This window comes from Morchella importuna (genome assembly GCF_003444635.1).
Source record: "Morchella importuna strain M04M26 chromosome Unknown Morimp01GS002, whole genome shotgun sequence".
In the NCBI taxonomy this organism is placed as follows: domain Eukaryota; kingdom Fungi; phylum Ascomycota; class Pezizomycetes; order Pezizales; family Morchellaceae; genus Morchella; species Morchella importuna.
Genome location: NW_025763399.1, coordinates 2,124,155 through 2,143,947, shown reverse-complemented (window position 1 = coordinate 2,143,947; position 19,793 = coordinate 2,124,155). Strand labels below are relative to the sequence as shown.

At 48.5% G+C, this 19,793-nt stretch overlaps 4 protein-coding genes across 4 annotated transcripts; 3 read left to right on the top strand and 1 right to left on the bottom strand.

The window, feature by feature from the left end:
• Positions 1 to 683: 683 nt before the first annotated feature.
• Positions 684 to 2,814, top strand: LAJ45_01420 (uncharacterized protein; the record flags this gene model as incomplete). Its single annotated transcript, XM_046111014.1, has 7 exons — positions 684 to 749; positions 1,332 to 1,429; positions 1,504 to 1,742; positions 1,840 to 2,067; positions 2,123 to 2,308; positions 2,361 to 2,685; positions 2,739 to 2,814. The coding sequence occupies 7 exons, from the start codon at positions 684 to 686 to the stop codon at positions 2,812 to 2,814; spliced, it is 1,218 nt and encodes a 405-aa protein (XP_045976192.1).
• Positions 2,815 to 3,833: 1,019 nt separating this feature from the next.
• On the top strand, positions 3,834 to 5,008 carry LAJ45_01419 (uncharacterized protein; the record flags this gene model as incomplete). Its single annotated transcript, XM_046111013.1, has 4 exons — positions 3,834 to 3,992; positions 4,047 to 4,325; positions 4,388 to 4,775; positions 4,842 to 5,008. The coding sequence occupies 4 exons, from the start codon at positions 3,834 to 3,836 to the stop codon at positions 5,006 to 5,008; spliced, it is 993 nt and encodes a 330-aa protein (XP_045976191.1).
• A 3,340-nt stretch (positions 5,009 to 8,348) lies between these two features.
• On the top strand, positions 8,349 to 10,066 carry LAJ45_01418 (uncharacterized protein; the record flags this gene model as incomplete). Its single annotated transcript, XM_046111012.1, has 3 exons — positions 8,349 to 8,863; positions 8,956 to 9,654; positions 9,718 to 10,066. 3 exons carry the CDS (start codon positions 8,349 to 8,351, stop codon positions 10,064 to 10,066), a joined length of 1,563 nt encoding a protein of 520 aa, XP_045976190.1.
• Positions 10,067 to 12,210: 2,144 nt separating this feature from the next.
• LAJ45_01417 (uncharacterized protein) lies at positions 12,211 to 12,600 on the bottom strand (the record flags this gene model as incomplete). The annotated part of the gene is made up of 3 exons (XM_046111011.1): positions 12,211 to 12,416; positions 12,470 to 12,500; positions 12,598 to 12,600. The coding sequence occupies 3 exons, from the start codon at positions 12,598 to 12,600 to the stop codon at positions 12,211 to 12,213; spliced, it is 240 nt and encodes a 79-aa protein (XP_045976189.1).
• Positions 12,601 to 19,793: the final 7,193 nt, after the last annotated feature.

Genomic DNA, 19,793 nt, shown 5'->3' with positions numbered 1-19,793 from the left:
ATTTGAGGTTTGGGGGGGGGGGGGTTGTTTTCTTTGTCTGGTAGAAAACAGGCGGGGGGCAGCAGCAAACTATCGGGGCATTGTCTGCCGTGTCCAGCTAACGGGGTGGTGGAGAAGGATGAGAAGGGAGCGAGAACGATTACCCCCAGGATTGATTGTGGTGCGGTAGAGAAAGAGATGGGTGGGTTATTGACCAATTGGGAGTTCCTTATAGGTGATAGATGGGCCCGAATCGATGAATGGGGTGGTTGGGGGTAGCGTGGCTTGATCAACGGACGGAGATGGATGGGAGTGTTGTATTCGATGTGTGGGATGAGCTTCCAAAGAAAGCTATATTCTGACGCTGCTTATTGTTGGCGTTTTGTCCTCGAATTACTTTTCTACAATTTTGTGGAATTTCCTTTGGGGCGATGAAGGGTAAAGGCACGAACAGAAAACGAGGACCCTAAATCACGAGGAGACGTGGTTGTCAAGGCCAAGCCTTTCGCAACCGCCCGCCCTATCTGGACAGGCGCCAGTCTTGGCACTCCCCCAGACCAAATACCAACTGGGCATCGTAGTGTGTGCTGTTCGACCTTCTTGATGGTCAAGTCAACCTTTCTGGTAAACAAAGGGTCCTTCTTACATATATCCCCATCCTTACACACCCCTCACAAAACAACCATTCGCCCTCAAGAAAAACAATGCCATCTATTTTCTCGGCCAGTCAAAGGGCCTTGTGGTCCCTGGGCGCTGTTGGAATAGTGATAGTGAGTAGTTCCCCACAGGCCCACCCGTACCCGACACCTCTCCGTCCTACCCGTTCCCAGGCCTATCAAACCAAACGTGCCCTATACTACAAGATGATTATCCAGCTCCCCCCCCCCTCTCTACCCCTAATGCTACATGTACCTACCACATGTGCCCTACTACAATGCCCCAGAGCTAGCCAGAAAAAAAAGAAAAGAAAACATACCATATAGGTTTATTTCGTCCCTGCTTGCCCGTCGTAGTCCTATATATCCAGCAAGAGCGAGAGAGAGCTATTTTTGTTTAACCCAATACTCCCGGGCCCGTCCGTAAAAACGAGATCCCGTTTTAGCCCCTCCCCCACTACTCTATGGAGGCTATATCTACAAAAACTAGTCATCTTGATCATCCACCCCTCTACCCCTCCTCCATCCAATTCATCCATAACTCATCCCATTTCCCCTCTCTGGAAAACCCCGCCATATAATCTACTACAACCCTTTGTATTCCGTAGACACACACAATCTCCTATCCCATTGTCTTGTCTGCTGTCACTTGTAGACTAACGTTCCATCCCCTCAACTGCTTCATTGATCTATTAGCTCGCCTTTGTCTTTAGTCGGCGTCCATCCACTCCTACCACCCACCCTACAAACTCTCCGTTACCGGGCAACATGACTGGAACCATCCTGATCACGGGGTAATCGTTTTTTCTGTCATGTCATCCGAACTGTTTAGAGCATCCTAGCTAACAATGTATATTTTTTCTTGAAGAGGAACGGGCTACATCGGCTCCTTTACCAGCCTGGAGCTCCTCATCGCGGGCTACAACGTCATTATCGTCGACAACCTCTACAACTCGTCTGAGGAGGTCCTGAACCGCATCCAGCTCATCTGTGGTCGCAAGCCCGTCTTCTACAATGTCGATGTCACGGACCAGCAGGCGCTGGATGCCGTGTTCAAGAAACACCCCGAGATCGACTCGGTGATCCATTTTGCGGCACTGAAGGCATGTTCTACCTTTACTATTCCCCTGGTTTTTGCCCCGGACACCTGCCTCTTGTGCTATATTGTATACAATATTGTTGATGCTGACACACCTAAAGGCAGTTGGTGAATCCACTCAGAAACCAGTAGAGTACTACCGCATAAACGTCGGCGGTGCCGTGGCCCTCCTCGGCGCCATGCAGGCCAACGGCGTCAAATCCATTGTCTTCTCCTCTTCGGCCACTGTCTATGGCGACGCCACACTGCACGAGGGCATGATTCCGATTCCCGAGCACTGCCCTATCGGCCCCACGAACCCGTATGGCCGCACAAAGATGATGGCGGAAATGAGTATGTAACCTCTTTGTTCTACACCCACTACCCTAATCCTAACACTACAACATAGTAATTGAGGACCACGTTGAGGCGCATCCTGGGTGGAATGCTGCGCTTTTGAGATATTTTAACCCTGCTGGCGCGCATCCATCTGGTATCATGGGAGAGGACCCATTGGGCGACCCGTACAACCTTCTTCCGCTGTTGGGACAGGTTGCGGTCGGGCGCCGTGAGAAGCTTATGGTCTACGGAACTGGTAGGTTTACCTCTAAAACGGTGACCGAAATTTTCCAACTAATAACGGCCAGACTACGGCTCTCATGATGGCACCGCCATCCGCGACTATATCCATGTCATCGACCTGGCCAAGGGCCACATTGCGGCATTGGCAAAGTTGAAGAAAGACAACCCTGGCTGCCGTGCATGGAACTTGGGCACCGGAAAGGGCTCAACGGTCTTTGATATGATCAAGGCCTTCTCAGCAGCTGTTGGGCGGGACCTCAAGTATGAGACGGCGGAGAGAAGAAAGGGCGATGTGCTGGATCTGACAGCGGTGCCGAAGAGGGCGAATGAGGAGCTCGGTTGGAAGGCAGAGATAACGCTGGAGCAGGCGTGTGTGGACCTATGGCGCTGGTACGTTATCCTGCCTAATTGATTTGTGTAGATTGAATACTGACGAACCGCAGGGTGTCAAATAACCCACAGGGATACCGCCAGCCGCCGCCACAGGAACTGCTGGACGCATTGAAGAAACAAAATTAAGCTAGGGCCTGGGGTTTGAGTTACATGTAGTTTTCTTGTGAGCTGGCGAGCATCAATAGACTTGGCCGTGATTTTTAAACATTCTTAGGCAGTTCCGCCTTTTGAAAAGAGAGCCAAACAAAATGTGACTTTAGTGCCTGGGATAAGATGAGACATTGCTTTGAAAGGTGAAACAGGTGGGTGTTGTAAAGTAGGTATTATGTATTATTTTGTGTACGATCGGCGTGCTCTCCGACTGGTGGTGGATCGCCCAGATGTGGCTGCGGGAACTGCCGTTATGTTATCGATTGTGAAAGTCTTAAATAATCTTGACTCTTAACACTTCTTGAGTCTTGAGTATTTAGCTTTGGTGTCTGTTGGGTTGGATTGGATTGGATTGAGGGAGCTAGCTGCTGGCCCTCGATACATGTATATACCACTAGAGCTGTAGAGTGCTGTAGCTGTGTAATAGTGATAAGTGCGTGTATTCCAAGACCGAGGCTCACATACTGCTTTACTTGTATTAGTTATCGTGCCTGCGCAACCCCCACCAAGCCAACTCCGAACACTAGCCCCTACACGACAATTAATCCTAGTACCGAATTCCGTCATCATCCCCACCCATTAGCTGCACCCGCCAAAACACCACTCATCCATCCGAATACAATCATCCCGTATGGATAGATGCCTATAGATGGGGGTAAACTCGGCCGATATGTCGGCCGTATATAGCAGGGTTACAAATACGAATGTCATACAGACCTAACTCCATCCCTCTTACAAACGAGAACGGCTATTTGTAAAGCTTTGTTGGCTAGCCAATCAATCAGGAAAGCTGTCAATCAGCATAAATCTCAGCGAATATAAGAACACGTCTCTGGTACTTAAACCTTCCAATGTCTCTTCGTTTTGCACTCCCTATTATACTCCGCTCCTCATCAGTTTCCCATATATCACGGACATCATCAGTACTACTACCGCTCCTTCGCATCTCTCCAAAACCTCACCAGCTCTCCCAGATACCTATACAAATCCGCACAATGTCTACCTCCATCCCAACAACTCAGACTGCTGTTCAAATCAACTCCCACGGCGGCCCCGAGGTCGTCGAAATCAACACATCCGCCCCAGTCCCCACCCCGTCTCCCACTGAGCTCCTCATCAAGAATGAATTCGCTGGCATTAATTACATTGACACGGTGCGTCCCTTCTCTACCTCCACGAATCCCATACCATAACTAACCCAGTAGCAGTACTTCCGCAGCGGCCTTTACCCCGTTCCCAAGTTCCCTTACACTCTCGGCCGTGAAGCCGAAGGCACCATCGTTTCCGTCGGCGCCGAAGTAAAAGACTTCAAGGTCGGCGACCGCATCGCCTACCTTGCCGCTGATACACAGGCCGAATATACTGTCGCTGCGCCTCTACATGCCACGCACATCCCCGAAAGCCTTGCTCCGGGTCTTGCCGCAGCCTCGATGATTCAAGGCCTTACAGCGCTAACGCTCGTACGTGAGAGTTACGAGGTCAAGAAGGTATATGCTTCCTTCGATTGCCTAGACCTCGCTCGCAGTAGGATGCTAACGGTAATTCTCAGGGCGACTACATCCTTGTCCATGCTGCGGCCGGCGGTGTTGGACTCTGGCTCTGCCAAATCCTCCGTATCATTGGCGCACACACGATTGCGACAGCATCTACGACTGAGAAGTTGGAGCTTGCCAAGGAGAATGGCGCGGAACACTTGATCAACTACAGCAGCGAGGACTGGGTCGCGCAGACATTGAAGATCACCGAGGGGAAGGGAGTTGCCGCGGTATTTGATGGCGTTGGAAAAAGCACTTTTGAAGGCGATCTTCAGGTGCTTGCCAGGAAAGGATCATTAGTGTCGTTTGGTAATGCGAGTGGTGCGGTACCGCCATTTGCAATTGCGAGGTTGTCGGCGAAGAACTTGAAAGTTTTGAGGCCACAGCTATTTGGATATATCGGTATGTTTCCTTCCTTCCGCCGGCGGTAATGTGTGAGATCGGACTGGACTGACTCCAATGAAACAGCAACGAGAGAGGAGTTTGATACATACACACAGGAGATTTTCGGGTGGATTAAAGAGGGTAAGGTAGATGTTAGAATCCACAAGGTGTACCCTTTGAGGGATGTGAGGAAAGCCCAGGAAGACATCGAGAGCAGGAAGACGACGGGTAAGTTGATTCTTAAGATCTAAGTTTTCTCGCTAGTAATTATTAGCGAGTGATACCTTATGATCAGTAATAAAACCCAATGCTTGGCAAGTTGCCAAGTTTGCAAGAATAAGCCCATCTTGTGATAATTCTCTTCGTTCCATTTACCAGACGACCAGAGAGTTTTTAAATAAGGTGGAAGAGATCCGAACTGCTATTTAATAGTATGAATACTTGTGACTGTGTAATGCAATGGTGAACTCATCTCAATATTCCTGGTCCCCCATGATAAGGAAATAAAGCTCTCAAAATACCTCGTATATCAATACGTTCATATGATTAATTTGTTAAAACTGAAATTAGAAATAGAAAAGCACATACCATAAGGGGCAAAACCACAATCTTTTCGTTTCCGCATAATTATTCTCCACCAGATACAAATAATCAAAAAAGAATGAAAAGCGACTGACCGCGGTGTGTTTGTTCGGGGGTGCTGAGCGAGGGAGACTATGATAGCCCTTATGTTGTTACAGCTGCCAACTTTGCCAAGTATCCTGTGGCTTGCGTGCGAGGCTCGCCTGATGTTACCATGTCTTATGTTAGCAGCACCTAAGCAATAGATTAAAGGGACACTACATGTATTTAGACATGATACTACATGTAGTGTCTTTATGATTCGGCAACATATTGTCTCAAATGGAACACAAAAAACTGACAAGGCGGATAGAAAGTATCGGGCAAAATCATCATTGAAAGGTGTCGAGAAAAGGCGTCAAAATTTCATAAATAAACACAGTTTCAATCGCAGGTCTCTATCTAGATGAGCTTGCTAGGCTTGTGGTTTTTAGGAAGTTAGGAGAGTAGGGGATCTAGAGAGGGAGAAACCTTGGAGGGCTGTGAGGTCATGGGGCGGTTGGTAATTGCGGGTTGAGAAGTCTTCGGGAGCTTGGCGAAGCGGGAAGAACCCCCGAGCGAGCCGGAAGTATTAATATTGAGAGGCTAAGGGGGGGAGAAACCTCAAGTTAGATGAAGAAAGTGGGGATTAGGGGGTTGAGGGAGTTCAGGATGTTTATGGAGTCGATATCTTAGGAGCTCGGGCAGTTGGGTATCTGGAGGAAGAAAATCGAGTTGGAAGAAGAGTTGGAAGAAGAGTTGGAAGTTGGGAAACAAGAAAATAAAGACAACAAGCCGCGCCAATGTTGGCGCCCCTAAGACTACTTTACGGGGTTGACGTAAATCTCATAGTTGCTCAGGCGCCGGGCTACATACAATTAAGGAATTATCAATCAATATATCAATAGTTGCTCAGGCGCGTGTCGATAGGAAGGATGCATCGTTCTGGCCGAGTGATACTCTATGAACATACTCGTCCTATTAACCCTGAGCTGAAGACTGAAGGGGAGCTAGGGTTGAAGAAATGTGGCAGGTTTTGATAGTTCTCACCTTGTATTTCAAAGATGGCTGTTGGAAGTACTGTCTATAGAGTGGTGCTGTTATCATCAACGGCCTCTCGTACAGTCTTCACAAACACCCGATTAATTGCAAAGGCACGCCATGCTGACTTGATTACCACTGCCCACAAGCAAGTACAGGAGCCCACAACATCAATTCGCACAATATCAACCAGGGCACAATTCCTAGGTTCATGAACAGTTTTATAACCTAACTAGCCGAGTGATATTATATGATCGATATTTCACTCAACCCCTACCCAAGTCTGGTATCGAAAGACTCAAGGGAAGTATTGATCGTCAGTTCTCATGACGTTGGCAAACAAGTCGTCGGTATCGCAGCTAGGTGTTTAAGGTCAAACGTAGGGTAGGATCTAGAATATTTAGAGTATATTTTTATGATAATCATATATATATATCGTGAGCCGAGGCGCTGCGCTCAGCTGTATGGATAGTCAGAGCCCACCGTACCTGATCCTCCTGCCCAGAAACCCGTCCGCACTACATCCACCCCAGTGTAGGAAAGAAACTTAATACCTACCTGCAACATGACAGGATCATCTCCCTTTCCCAGTGGTCTTCGTCACTGTGGGGTATGCTCTCGTAGTTGGTAGACCACCTGGATCCAGTTTTTCGCCGCACAATATACCTCATTTATAAAGCCCCAACCACACTAGTGTTATTGCAGCCATTGCTTACATGTGGCTCCTAAAGCCCCGAAGGGGCGAAGTGGAAGCGATGTCCCCCTAGCTTGTCGGTTGAGTAGAGCTCCAGTAATTGATATGCTACCTAGCCACTTCATAATCCAACCCAACTCCACTTCCAGAACCACATCATAATTCTCCCTAACATACGCCCTTAGCTCTATACTGCCCTCCTCGGTACCTTAGAATACTGGTCCCAAGCTGCTACAAATTAGATGGGCTTTGTTATAGTGTACCCACGCACAGGTCGAGCGGTCTAGAAAGAAAAAAAAAGCAACAGAACTCCTCGACACGACACTGGTGGCGTTTTCATTAATAGACTGGGTAGTGGGCTGGCTGTTGCAATATTGTAAGTGATAGATTGGGCTACACCTCTGGGGCGGAATAAGAAGATTGAGTGTATACTTCTTTGGATATTGTTAATATTGAGGGTAGTGAGGTACGTAACCTATCCATCCATGGCTATCGGAAGAATTTGTCCATGCCGTGATATTAACAGGAGGGATGAAACAGGCCATTGAATATATCTTGGTCACTGAGCTGGCGAGGGTGCTTCCTAAAAAGTCAAGAACTACGTGTACCGGCCAGCTACGATTGAGATCAACTAGACCTCAATGATCATCATTATATCGTAAGAGCGGAGCTTATATGATGTGGGGGCGATGTCCGGGACCGAGAAAATCTTGACTCGGAGGTTCAATATCCCTGTATTTTGGCGAGACCGGCATGGTCTGGCCTGGATACTTACGGATGAGGATCAAACGAATACCACTTTTCCGCTGGATGTAGTATTCGCCATGAGCACATGCCATTTGATTTAATTACGCTATTAGAGAAAAATATATATGGCCATATATAAACAGGGGTTCTGGAGCTTGTTCTGAGCTATTCCTCGGAGCGGATGATATATAGCTAGCCAGCTGGCTATATATAGCTGCGATCAATCGCGTCACCGATAATCTACAAACCGGCAATCAGCCCGTCAGAAACATGCAGCAATCCCACATTCATATCTGTCCCCTTATTCAAGTCCCAATGCCCCTCGCGTCCTAAAACCCGACTTTTCCGATATTCCTGTAACCACGATCATTGACCCTCTGCAAAGTCTTGGCTGCTGGCTGAGTGAGGCTCGGGGAAATTTTACTCACACCGCAACAACGGCGACAAACTTACCCCCACCACGGACAGACATCTCACCACCGCACAACCCCCAACTAACTCAATTAACAATGCGACACCCCGCGCAACGTCTCCACTTCTGTCCGAGCACTAACACGCTCCTCGTTGCGCTCGGCGGCATCTTGCAGTGCTTCTCCGGTACTACCGGCGCCCTGATGACGTCGTGGAGCGCGCCGCAGCTCGCGGTACGCACCACGAAGAAGGAGAAGCGTGCGCAGGAGGAGCAGGAGAAGAAGGCGCAAGAGGAGGGGGGAGAGAAGAAGGCACAGGAGGAGGAGGGGAAGAAGGACGACGAGAAGAAGGACGAGGAGAAGAAGGAGAAGGAGAGCTCGCCGAGCAAGAAGCGCAAAGTCGACACGGCGGAGGAGGAGCCAGCCTGGGTGCGGACATCGATGCTGGGCGTGGGTGCGCCACGTGGGGATGGCGAGGGTACGGGCAATAGCATCACGAGGATGTTGACGGTGCAGGAAGGGAGGTATCTTGTTGTCGTGACGAACGAGGACAAGACGCTGCGGGTATTTGAGATTGCGGCGGGCGGCGCGGAGTTGAAGGTTCTGAGTGAGCGGTATGCACATGTATATGATATACATGATATATCCCTACCCACTACGGAGAGAGAGAAAGAGAGAGGAATACTGATTAATATACCGCCGCCAGCGCAATGCCCAAGCGCCTCTGCGCAATCGCCACGGCCGACTCTGAGAACACAATTCTCCTCGCCGACAAGTTTGGCGACGTCTACTCCGTTCCACTTCTCCCAGCGCCCGAAGAGCTCGCAGCCCTCACCCCCACCGCCGCCGTCTCCACCGTCGCCCCCACTGCTGCGCAGCTCGCAAAAGCAGAGCGCGACCGCCTCGCCGCCGAGAAGCGCAAGCGCACCGAGATCTCGCTCGACCTCCCCTTCACGCACACGCTCCTCCTCGGCCACGTCTCCATGCTTGTCGACATCGCCTCTGTGACTGTTCCAGGCCCACAAGACACCAAGCCACGCACCTATGTCCTTACCGCAGACAGGGACGAGCACATCCGTGTCTCGCGGTACCCGCAGGGTCATGTTATCGAGGGCTTCTGTCTCGGCCACGAGAGCTTCGTGAGCAAGCTGCTGATCCCCACCTGGGACACACACACACTCGTGTCGGGCGGCGGCGACGACTTCCTCCTGGTATGGGACTGGTGCTCTAGGAAAGTGCTGCAGCGGATCGAAGTCGGGGACTTGGTCGCCGGCGTTATCGGCCGCAAGGTCGCGGGCGGTAAACTAGACCAGGCCGAGGCCGAGGCCGATAGGGTGTTTAAAGTGACCGTCGTGGGCCTCTGGGAGGTTCCATCGCTGCGGCAGGTGCTGGTCGCATTCGAGAGGTAAGTTTCCCCACGCCCGTTCACAAAACCCGCACAATGTGGCTAACGGGGACCCCAAAAAAGTGTACCGGCCATCTTCGTCTTCACGCACGACGAGGCCACCAGCAACCTCGCACACCCCATCACCATCGCACTCACAGGCAACCCACTTGACCTCGCGGTCGATCCTGCTGGTCCCGCGTTCTGGGTTTCTGTGGTCCTGGCGACCGCCGAAGGACCGGGGATCGAGCAGTTCATGCATGCGGGCTCGCAACAGTGGGTCAGCACAAGCTCCTCCGAGGCACTGGCGTCCATTGCGGCCGAGACGGCGAAGGTTGGGTTCGCGGGCGATGAGAAGGTGCTGAATGAAGGGCTGCTGTATGCGGTTGGACTGCTGAGGAAGGGGACGGGGAGGCCGGAGCGGGAGGAGTAGTAGAGATGGAATGGTGGAGCTGTAGATGGGACGGGGGGGTTTATCCAAAAGTTTACGTTTCTTTCTTCTTTTTTTTTTCCCGTTTTGCGGCCGGGAGGGGGAGTTGCATGTAGCTAGCTATGTAACTGGATCACTACTTTAGATGGAGGGTTTGTTTTTGTTCCCTTCTGATGATTATGGTGATGATGTTGCCTCGACTCCCCCGTTAATTACAAGCTCAACCCTGCTCTGGCCTGGCCTGTACGGTCTTGTAGTTACTACATGTGTATTGTAAGCAAGTCCACAACCTCTGTCGGCCGAGGATCTCACTATCAAAACCCCAAAAACCTCCACCCCAAAGGTACATGCCGTTTCTAAATATATCTCTCCCTCCCTCTCCCCACTCTTCGTCCCTCCCTACTCTAATCCATCACCACCACCACCACCACCACCATCATGTACCAAATGCAACGCACCTTCCCGATCTCGCCACACCCGCCAATCGGCAGGTAGGTACCCGTGCGAGAAAGGGGGGCACCGCCGCGGCCGGCATTTTCCTTTTCTTTCCGTCTGGATTCCCGGGAGTTATGCCGGCCGCAGATGGGATGGAAGGATGGAAGGGATGCTTTCTCCGGTTTGGGGAGAGGGGCCGGGGCGGGAGGTGCCCAATTGTAATGCATGTCGCGATTCGCACTTTGGATTATTCCCCGGGACGGGAGGTGGAGGGAACATGCAAGATAAACCCCCCGGTAGAGGTGGCGGTGGTGGATAGAGTTTATTCAGACTGACAGAGGTTGGTAATGGATGGCATGGATGCAATTTTTTTTACGTTTACTCTATAGCTACTACAGTACTCGATATAGTGGCCATATTCTCGATTAAAGTAGGAAAATGCTACTATCGAGACCCTTACTGCGGGTACTAGCTGTACTGTCTAGGCCGGTTATGTAGCTGTAAATGTACTTCATAAAAGTACAGACATTTATCTACATGTATCTCCCCCACCCTACGATGGAGTGATAGAATACATGTAGTCGCCGAGTCTGTGCACGTGAAGGGCATACATAAAATTGTAGATGGAAACTTCCGGGAAAGCCTAGATACTATAACCCCACCCCCCAATTGGTCAATCCCCATGGGGGAGGTTTCCCCTATTAATTACTATCACACATGTCCCCAATCTACCCCAGAGCCTAGGCAGGCGGGTAGGCAGGCATGCGCAGCTACAGGTACATGCAGCAATATCTAAAAGGGAGGCTTACCTTTGTGTTATTAAAACATTGTTAATCCAGTTGGCCACTCTCTATATTAGGATCATGGCATCTCACCCGGGAGGGCTGGGGAGATGGTATGCGCGCTGATCAGTGCCATATCGGGCCTAGAGTATAAATTTATTGTTAATAAAGAGCCAAGTAACATACTCTAGCTTCGTATTGCGTGTTTTTTTTTTTTTTTTTTTTCAGCTCGTACTTTAGTCCGTGATCTCCTTCCTGCGGTTGCGATCAGACTTCCTTCTTCCTTTTCTATAATATAAATATATCTTTCGTCTACTAGTAGTAGCTAGGCAGCTCTCTAGAAAAGTATTTTTGCTGCCTCCTTTTAACTAATGGTTTATATTACTGCTGGATCGAGTTAGGGTCGAACGCAGTAGCCTGTTTCGCTTCTTTATAAACCCGAGACCAGGGCAAGGGTAGGGGGGTACGTTACGTAGGGTAGGGGAGTTTCGGGCCCGTGACGACTACCTAGAACTATGTACTACTCTACTGTATGGTGTAGGTTAGTACTCTATGCACTCTACTTTACGTGACAGATCGGATCTCAATAGATTTCGAGTAAACCTGCCTACCTGCCTAGTGGGAAAGTTTTGTGTGGCTCGCACTTTGGCCCCACGGGTAAATAAGTTCCTAGACATGTGAAATATTGGCGAGAGAAAAAAGCATTGCTCTTGGGAGGGAGAGACAGTTCCATAATAATAGCCATGCTGATATTCTCTATAGCGCGTGTATATATATAGAAGATAGTGTATTATCGCAGATTAAGCTCCCAAAAGTTGGTACCACTTAACCTTGGTGGCTGGGCCTAGGGCAAACCTTAGGATCTACCCTTTTTTTTTACTCTGGCCGCAAGTAATTATTGTAAAGGTTAATAGATGTAGTTAGATGTCACTACATGTAGTCAGGTGACTGCGCGCATCCATCAACGTCAAAGTAGAAAATCGTGGGGGTCGCATCGGCCCAGATCCTTCCAGACTCCATAACCGTATCCTCGGGCGACAAGCATGTTTGTTGCTCTACCAGCGCAAACAAGTGTCTGTGTTTTGTCGCCGTGCTGGGCCCCATCTCAACGCTCACGTTCATGCACAACCTCCTACCTATACCGCCAGAAGCGCTATGGTCTCGAAAATACTTCACACACATCGACAACCCTCAGTGTGCTTTAACTTCATGTAGTTATACTAGAGCGCTTGTAAGTTAATGTAGGCAAAAAGGAAAACGAGTTTTTTTGCGATGGGAAACATTAATTTACTGCGGCAGTTGAGAATAGAAACCCACCATTGAAAATAGGGTGTCCGCGCCTCAGCAGCACCGCCGAGACATGCGTGGTTCTTCGGAGAATTATCTATCCAAGCCTCCCCTGGCTCCTCGCTGCTTGGGAGAGGGAGAGGATGTTGCTGCTAATCTCATCTACAACGATAATTGAGCGATGGGATGAAACCGGGGTTGGAGGAGAAAAAGGGAGGGATGGGGGATTCAGCGCGTGCTTGTGGTCTAGTTGATTCTCCATCGAGTTTCAAACCTAAGATCAGTGATGATAGGTTAAAGACAACACGTGAGGCTCCAGCATTCCACGGTAGATCGATCTATAGCAGAGAGTTCTCTGTGTAAAGTCGGCATCTAGCTAGAAGAGATGCTCATCAAAAAACGTGATGAGATGGGAAGGAATACAGGTCATAAAGAAAGTTCACCGTTGGATGTGGAATGCACATACGTATTGCTATTGATAGGGAAACATTTGTCGACCGTTAACTCAATCAACCCTGCAATAACATCAGCGGCACTGGTGCGGGTTGGGATCGATTTACCGTGCACCCCCCCCCCCCCAAACCCCTTTCCATTCTTTCCTTCAACATGATCTCAGATCTTCTTCCTTCCATCCCTCCTTCCAGTCAGCTTCTACGGGAGAAGAGTAGAAAAATTAAAAAACTGACAACTGATTAAGTTTGTTGAACGCCCGGTGTTCCTTTCACCTTACATCAGCAGGTGCCTACTTGCATTCAGCCCTTTTCTGTAGGTCATTTATATAAAGTACGGATGTTTCTATCTTAGTGAGGTCCACGTTATTTCGGTATTAAATCTCCTTCACACATAATACGACGTTTTTACAGGCAGGTATATGTAGGCCTGGCAGGAGGGACCTGGCCTGGTACCCTACCGTCATACGCCCAACCCTTACCCGGCAATACTTGCTCTCGTGGTTGGTCTGGGGTGCCATCTAATCTGGCAGCCATCTAGGCACCGCCTCACGTCCATTCATCCCCCCACACCCGTCACGGCATGGGGAGCACAGACAAATCATGTTTCGCACAGCCATTTGCTCCTAATCCCGACATAGCGGTTCTCCGCATCAAGCCTCACTTGCAAGCAACCAATTCAACAAGTTGTGCTTGAGTTCAGGGCGCAGATCTAAAAAAGAATGTTGGGATGAGTTGGGTTGGGATAAGCTCTCTTGACGTACCCAGTACTGTACTTTAGGGTAACAGTAATGATGGTCTAGAGACATCATCATATCTACATAATTTAGTTCATCGGGTAAGTACAGCTGTCACCACCTCTCGAACCCTCGCAGCACTACTCTACTCTAGTCAATACCCTACTAAGTTGGAGCAACAGCAGACATGCCATTGGACTCCTGGTAATAGCGATTATTTGCTTTTACGGTCAGCAATTCTTTTTTGCAATTCGGGATCATCCAGTCTAGTAGTGGAGATCGAAAGCGCTTAGAGGAACAAGGCTTTCGTTAGAGAATTGTTCTCTGCATAGACGCGCGACCCCCTCAATCTAGAATATTGCGTTTTAGGGAGAGGCTTGTAGTACCTAACTGTTACATGACTTTGCCAAACAACGTTTGATTTCCAAGAGTTTTAATTTTTCATAACTTTTATAATTGTTCGAAACCTGGGGTCACAAAGACGTTGGGCTGGCTCTTGAGAGCCTATGACCGCTACCACCACTACCACCATTGAGGAAAAGAAAAGAAAGACAAAAGCGTAATGCCCAAGCACGGCACAACTTTCGTCTCTTCTAAAAGAATCATCCTTTCATGGTGAGTTTGCAAGGCACCCCTACGAGTAGAAGAGAGGGATGGGATGGGATGGCCATGGGGGAGGGGGGAAGGTAGGGGTATGTAGTAAGTAGCAGCAAGCTAGACAGAACGTCCCGGTGGATTCTGTCACTCAACTGGAACCCCATATCTACCTAGGATATCCACCTCCTACATACATACTCCATACTCCTCCTGCCTCCACCCCTACTACCCTACCTGGGATTTCATTTTCTCAGCTGCTCTTTCGCTTCTGTTGGAGAACTTGCACTCACTGGACCAATACTTCTGGACCATTCTTCCCGGCAACTTTTGGCTTTTCCTTGCAAATCCGTGTTCGCTTCTGCAGTGTAAAATTCTACCTAGATAACACCCTCACTAGCATCCCAAAAAAACTTCCGAGGCTAGACAAAACAGTTCAACCATTTTTTGATACTGCATACCATACATACAATACATATACAACCTCCAACCCCCAACCTCCAAAGCAAAATCCGAAAACCCCCCCCAACTACTTTATCATCCGTCATTTTGCCAAAGAAAAAAAAAAAAAGCTCAATCCATTTCCAGCTCCAAGCTCGCTCATTGTCTTTCTCAGAAAGGAATATCTTCAGTTGTCTCTGAGTCGAGACCCAGGGTCTGTGCTTGTGTTATAATTGGAAGTGACAGCGGCCCGAGTACCAGCATAGAGAGAGAAAACGGAGAGAACTGCGTACGAGGAAAGATTGTGTGTGGGTGTGTGTTGGATTAAGAACTTGACATTCCACAGATTTGACAAAATTCCAAGGACCAAGGAAAAGAACCCAGGACACGGCCGTATGACGCCACGTTATTGAACGGGTTCGACAGTATCATATTCATATTTCCCCATATCTCTTCTCTTGTCTTCGCGGCGGTGGGTGTCAATCATACTTCTGGTCTAGATAAAGCCGAAGATCGAGTAGAAGCAAGGACGACACTACTGATCGCGTGTGGGCAAAGCAACTCTCTCCCTTGCATCGTGCTTGCTGCTGCACAAGACAGGAAAAGCATAACTACCATACATACATACATCCCATACATACATACACACGCGAGCTCTGTGCCCTTTGCAAGCAGAAGAGTCCCAGTCGACCCCCATTCACCCTAGAAAGAAAGCAAAACCACTCATCGATTCTCTTTTTTTTCCCCAGCTGGTTACGCTCCTCCGGCCCAGCTACTCTCGCAATAAAGAAAGAAGAAAAAACCGCCATCACGTCGGTCGCTACGCTTTCTCAACCAGGTCTTCTTCCATTCGGCGCCGATTCATCCTCGCGCCGACTAAGCACAAAGAAGACGAATCGTCAAAGGCAACTCGGCCGTGGTGCGGCGGTGGCAGGTGTGAAGAGAGAGGCAGGATTGATGGCTGCAGATGAGACGGCGGTGGTCAATCGGCCGAAGCGTGTGCGGACAGGTAATTTACCTCATCTCATCCATCCTAATGTTTCCTTCTTTTTTTTTTTTTTTTTTTGGCCCTTGGTTGAAGATTGTTGCCCTACCGGCTACTTTGAACAACGAACTAACCGACCATTGTTTTACGTGCAGGATGGTATGATCTGCAATCTTAAATCCTACTGATTTTTAAAACAAATATTCACCTTGGAAGATCTTACTGATGAGACGTTTTTATTACGCGCATTTAGCCTCACTTGCAGGTCCGTATTTCTCCAAATCCATTCCTTTGCAATTTTTACGTAATTTTCCTTTTAGTAGGATGATATATAGCTAACAAATAATACAAAAATTAGAGAACGTCATCTGAAATGTTTGAGATCCCCCTTTATTTTAGTCTCCCTTTAGTTGGTTACTAATATTCATTTCCCATCTTCATAGGTGATGAAGCAACTCCAGACTGTCAGGTAAGTAAATTATTCCGATATGGTGATAGGATTATCACTGATGCAATTACTCTAGAATTGCCGAAAGTCAAGTCGGATATGCAAGCGTGGTGTGCGGCTCAACTTCATCGATATTCAAACGGAGCAACCCCCGGTAGTGCCCATCTCACATGAGTGGAAGGGTAAGAAATGATTCTTTCATTGATAGGTCGGGAGTTGTGACTGACCCGGAGGTTTTCTTAGTCCATTTCCAAGATGAGTCCAGAGATATTGCGTCGGAGTATGCTGGTGGTATTTCTCGATATGCTGCTGTTTCTCATGCTCCTGCCCCAAAGACTACTAGGAATTCACCGCCCACACCGCGGTCTACGGCAAAGATCAGCTCTGCTCCATCCGCGGTACATAATACTTTACCTCCGATTCTACCATTGTTACCTACTCCAATGCATATGGGGGAAAGCAACAACAATCGTGAAGAGGTAAATAATCATGCTCACCGGCAATCATATAATCCAAATAATTATGCGCCGCCCCCACCGCCGCCCCCACCACCGCCGCCGCCGCCATCATCTGCAACCATGAGTTCAGAACACAATCTGAGTCCACCACCACCACAGAAGGAGGTTCGAAGCCATTTGAACGATAAGGAAGAGACATTATTCATGCAGGTATTCGTAGAAGAAGTGGGCATATGGATGGATAGTCTTGATCCACATAAACATGTAAAACTCCAATGACCTTAGTGTTATTTTTTTTCTTCTTTGCTGATGATATCCGGAATCAGTTTTCCCGCCTTTTACCATTTTCATCACTCAGTGAACCCATGCTTCTTAACGCTTTCCTAGCATGTGGGGCTCGTCATCTCACATTAGTCAATCCTGCGTATCACGAAGACAAGGCACTTAATTATTACGATACGGCTACCCGCCTTCTTCTTAATTCCCTACAGAATCCCAATCGCGATACAGAAATGTGCGCAACAACAGCAGTCATCCTTAATGTCTATGAGATCATGTCTGAAAGAGCCACTCAACGAATGAACCACATTGCAGGAGCGCGTGCTCTCTTGAAAGAATGTGGATGGAATGCTAGGACAAAGGGCATTGGTGGTGCTTGTTTTTGGCTGAATGTGTCTATGGAGTTACTCAGTTGCTTGCACTTCAACTGGGCAGTCGCATGGGAGCCTGATGAATGGGGTGTTGATATGGACTTCAGCCGGGATTCCGAGCCTGGGAAGGAAGAAATATGGGCGTATCGAATCACCTACATTCTGGCCAAGATTGCAAACTTCAGGGCTGCTGCCAATACTGCGAACCAACAGGAGGTCAATTACTCGGATATGTATCTTGGTGAGACGACGCAAAAGCGATATCAAGAATGGAAGCGCCTGAGAGACTTATGCGATGCTTGGAATGATCGTTGCCCGCGCAATATGCACCCACTGGCGTACCTTCACTCTTACCAGACCTCCGCAAAGTCCGCCTTCCCAGAGGTCTGGCTCATCAAGAGATCAGCCATAGTAGCACGTCTCTTCTACCATACAGCTATGGTTTTATTAGCCCAGCTCAACCCGTGGATGACCAGGATGTCTGAGGAAATGCATGACACCGTGATGTCGCACTCTCACCAGATCTGCGGCATTGCAGCGCACGTGAAGGACCGAGGTGTTGCAAGTGTTGCCCTGCGATCATTGGCCATTGCCGCAGAGTGCCTCACAGTTCGTCGGGAGCAGGAAGAGATCCTTGTGATCTTCCAGAAAATTACGAAAGAGACGGGATGGAGGGTTGGTTTCGTGTACAAAGAACTGAAGATCAAGTGGGGCTGGGAAGCCCCTGATCCTCCACCACAGCCAACATCTCTGCTGCAATCGGCTATGCTCCATCAAAATCCTCCCCCATCTACGCAGTATAACCAGTACCAGCGGCAGCAGCAGCAGCAGCAGCAGCAGCAGCAGCAAGCCCCACCCCCAAGGAAGTTGCCGCACTTAGTGAATCCGTTGATTTCTGCAACGCACTTTTCGTCGGACTCGCATCCGTACCATCCGCATTATGTTTCGGCACCCCCGCAACAGGTTGATCGTCATCATGGCCATTATATGTGACTGGAGTCTCTTCAACTCCAGGTACGCTAGCTAGAAGCACACTCAAAACGTGGAGTTGTGGAACGTCAATTCACAAATTGTATCATATCCTCCTTCAATTCTTCTCTGGGAGGCATAATCGGGAGGTCTTTTGTTGATTAGGAATGTGGTTCCGTGGATCTAGGTACTCTACTTGCTTTTTTTATTTCCTTATTCGTTTTTCATTCTTGGTATTTCTACATCAATTTGTGGGTTTGCGGTGGCGCTTGATAAATGACGTCTTCATGGGTCTTTGATGTTTCTTGGTTGTCTTTTTATTCAATCATTATTTTTTTTTCCTTCTTCAGATCGATGTCTTGTTCTTTTTATTTTTATTTTGGTTGTGTTATTAAAAATAAAGTTTACTTTCCTTTGTCACTTTTTGGGGAGGGTTTTTCTTCTTTCATATCTGATTTCTGAGCGAGGAAAAACGGTACATGTGGGCATATTGTCTAGACTAAATTTGTTTAATGGGTTATTTCACACGAATATATTTACTATCATGGTGCCAATCGCACCGGCCGAACAGAAGTCAACTATCCAAAGGTATTAGCAACGGGGCGACTATGGAGGGCGGCTGGGTGACATTGATGGCTTGATGAACCTTTCTTGTGAGGGAATTTTTCCTTTATATCTATTTTTTTTTTTTTTTTTTTTTTTGCATCATCACTATCTTATTTTTCTCTACAGCGGTTCTGTGTTGCACGACATATTTCACATAGTTTAGATATTGCATCCATCCCTTCAGCATTCCTCTCGCTCACTGATCACTACTCACTGCATAAGAATTTAATTGTTCGCTTGCAGACACCCGTGATCCAAAACACTGGTCGGAAAATCTGACACAGCACTCTTCCCAGTGATATCTCGATGCGGGTAGCAATCGATCGATACATGTAACAACCTCGGGGGCGGCGGAGGAGAAGGAGGATTGGGAGGGGGGGACCAAGTTTCGGGTGAAATAACAATAATAAGGAGAACAATGAGCAGATGAGGACCGCCGAGAAAAGAATTCTAGAATAGAGTACCTACTGCATACCACCTACATATCTACTACCTACTTTACAACACCTACTACAAACCTCAATAATACCCACCCCCGTGAAACAGATGTTTCCGAAACGTTACCCTTTTTTTCTTTGACCAAGGTAGGTAGGTACTTAGGTCGAGTATTTAGGGTAGGGTAGGTTCTGTTGCTACTCTGGCTGCAGGGGTTCCTTTAACCTACATGTATGCAGCAACAGGTTCCTGTCACGGCAAAACCTTCGAGCGCTCGGGGCGGCCCAAACTCCTGGAAACATCACCTGCATGGAGATCTAGATATCGGCTAGTGCCCCTCGGCTGGAGTTATCCATGTCCTGTTTTTTTTTTGTGAGTCCGGGGCTTTGCCCGTGGGTGCTTTTTTCTTTGGCGTTGCAGCCGTTCGGCAAATTGCTTACTGATCATCAAGCTG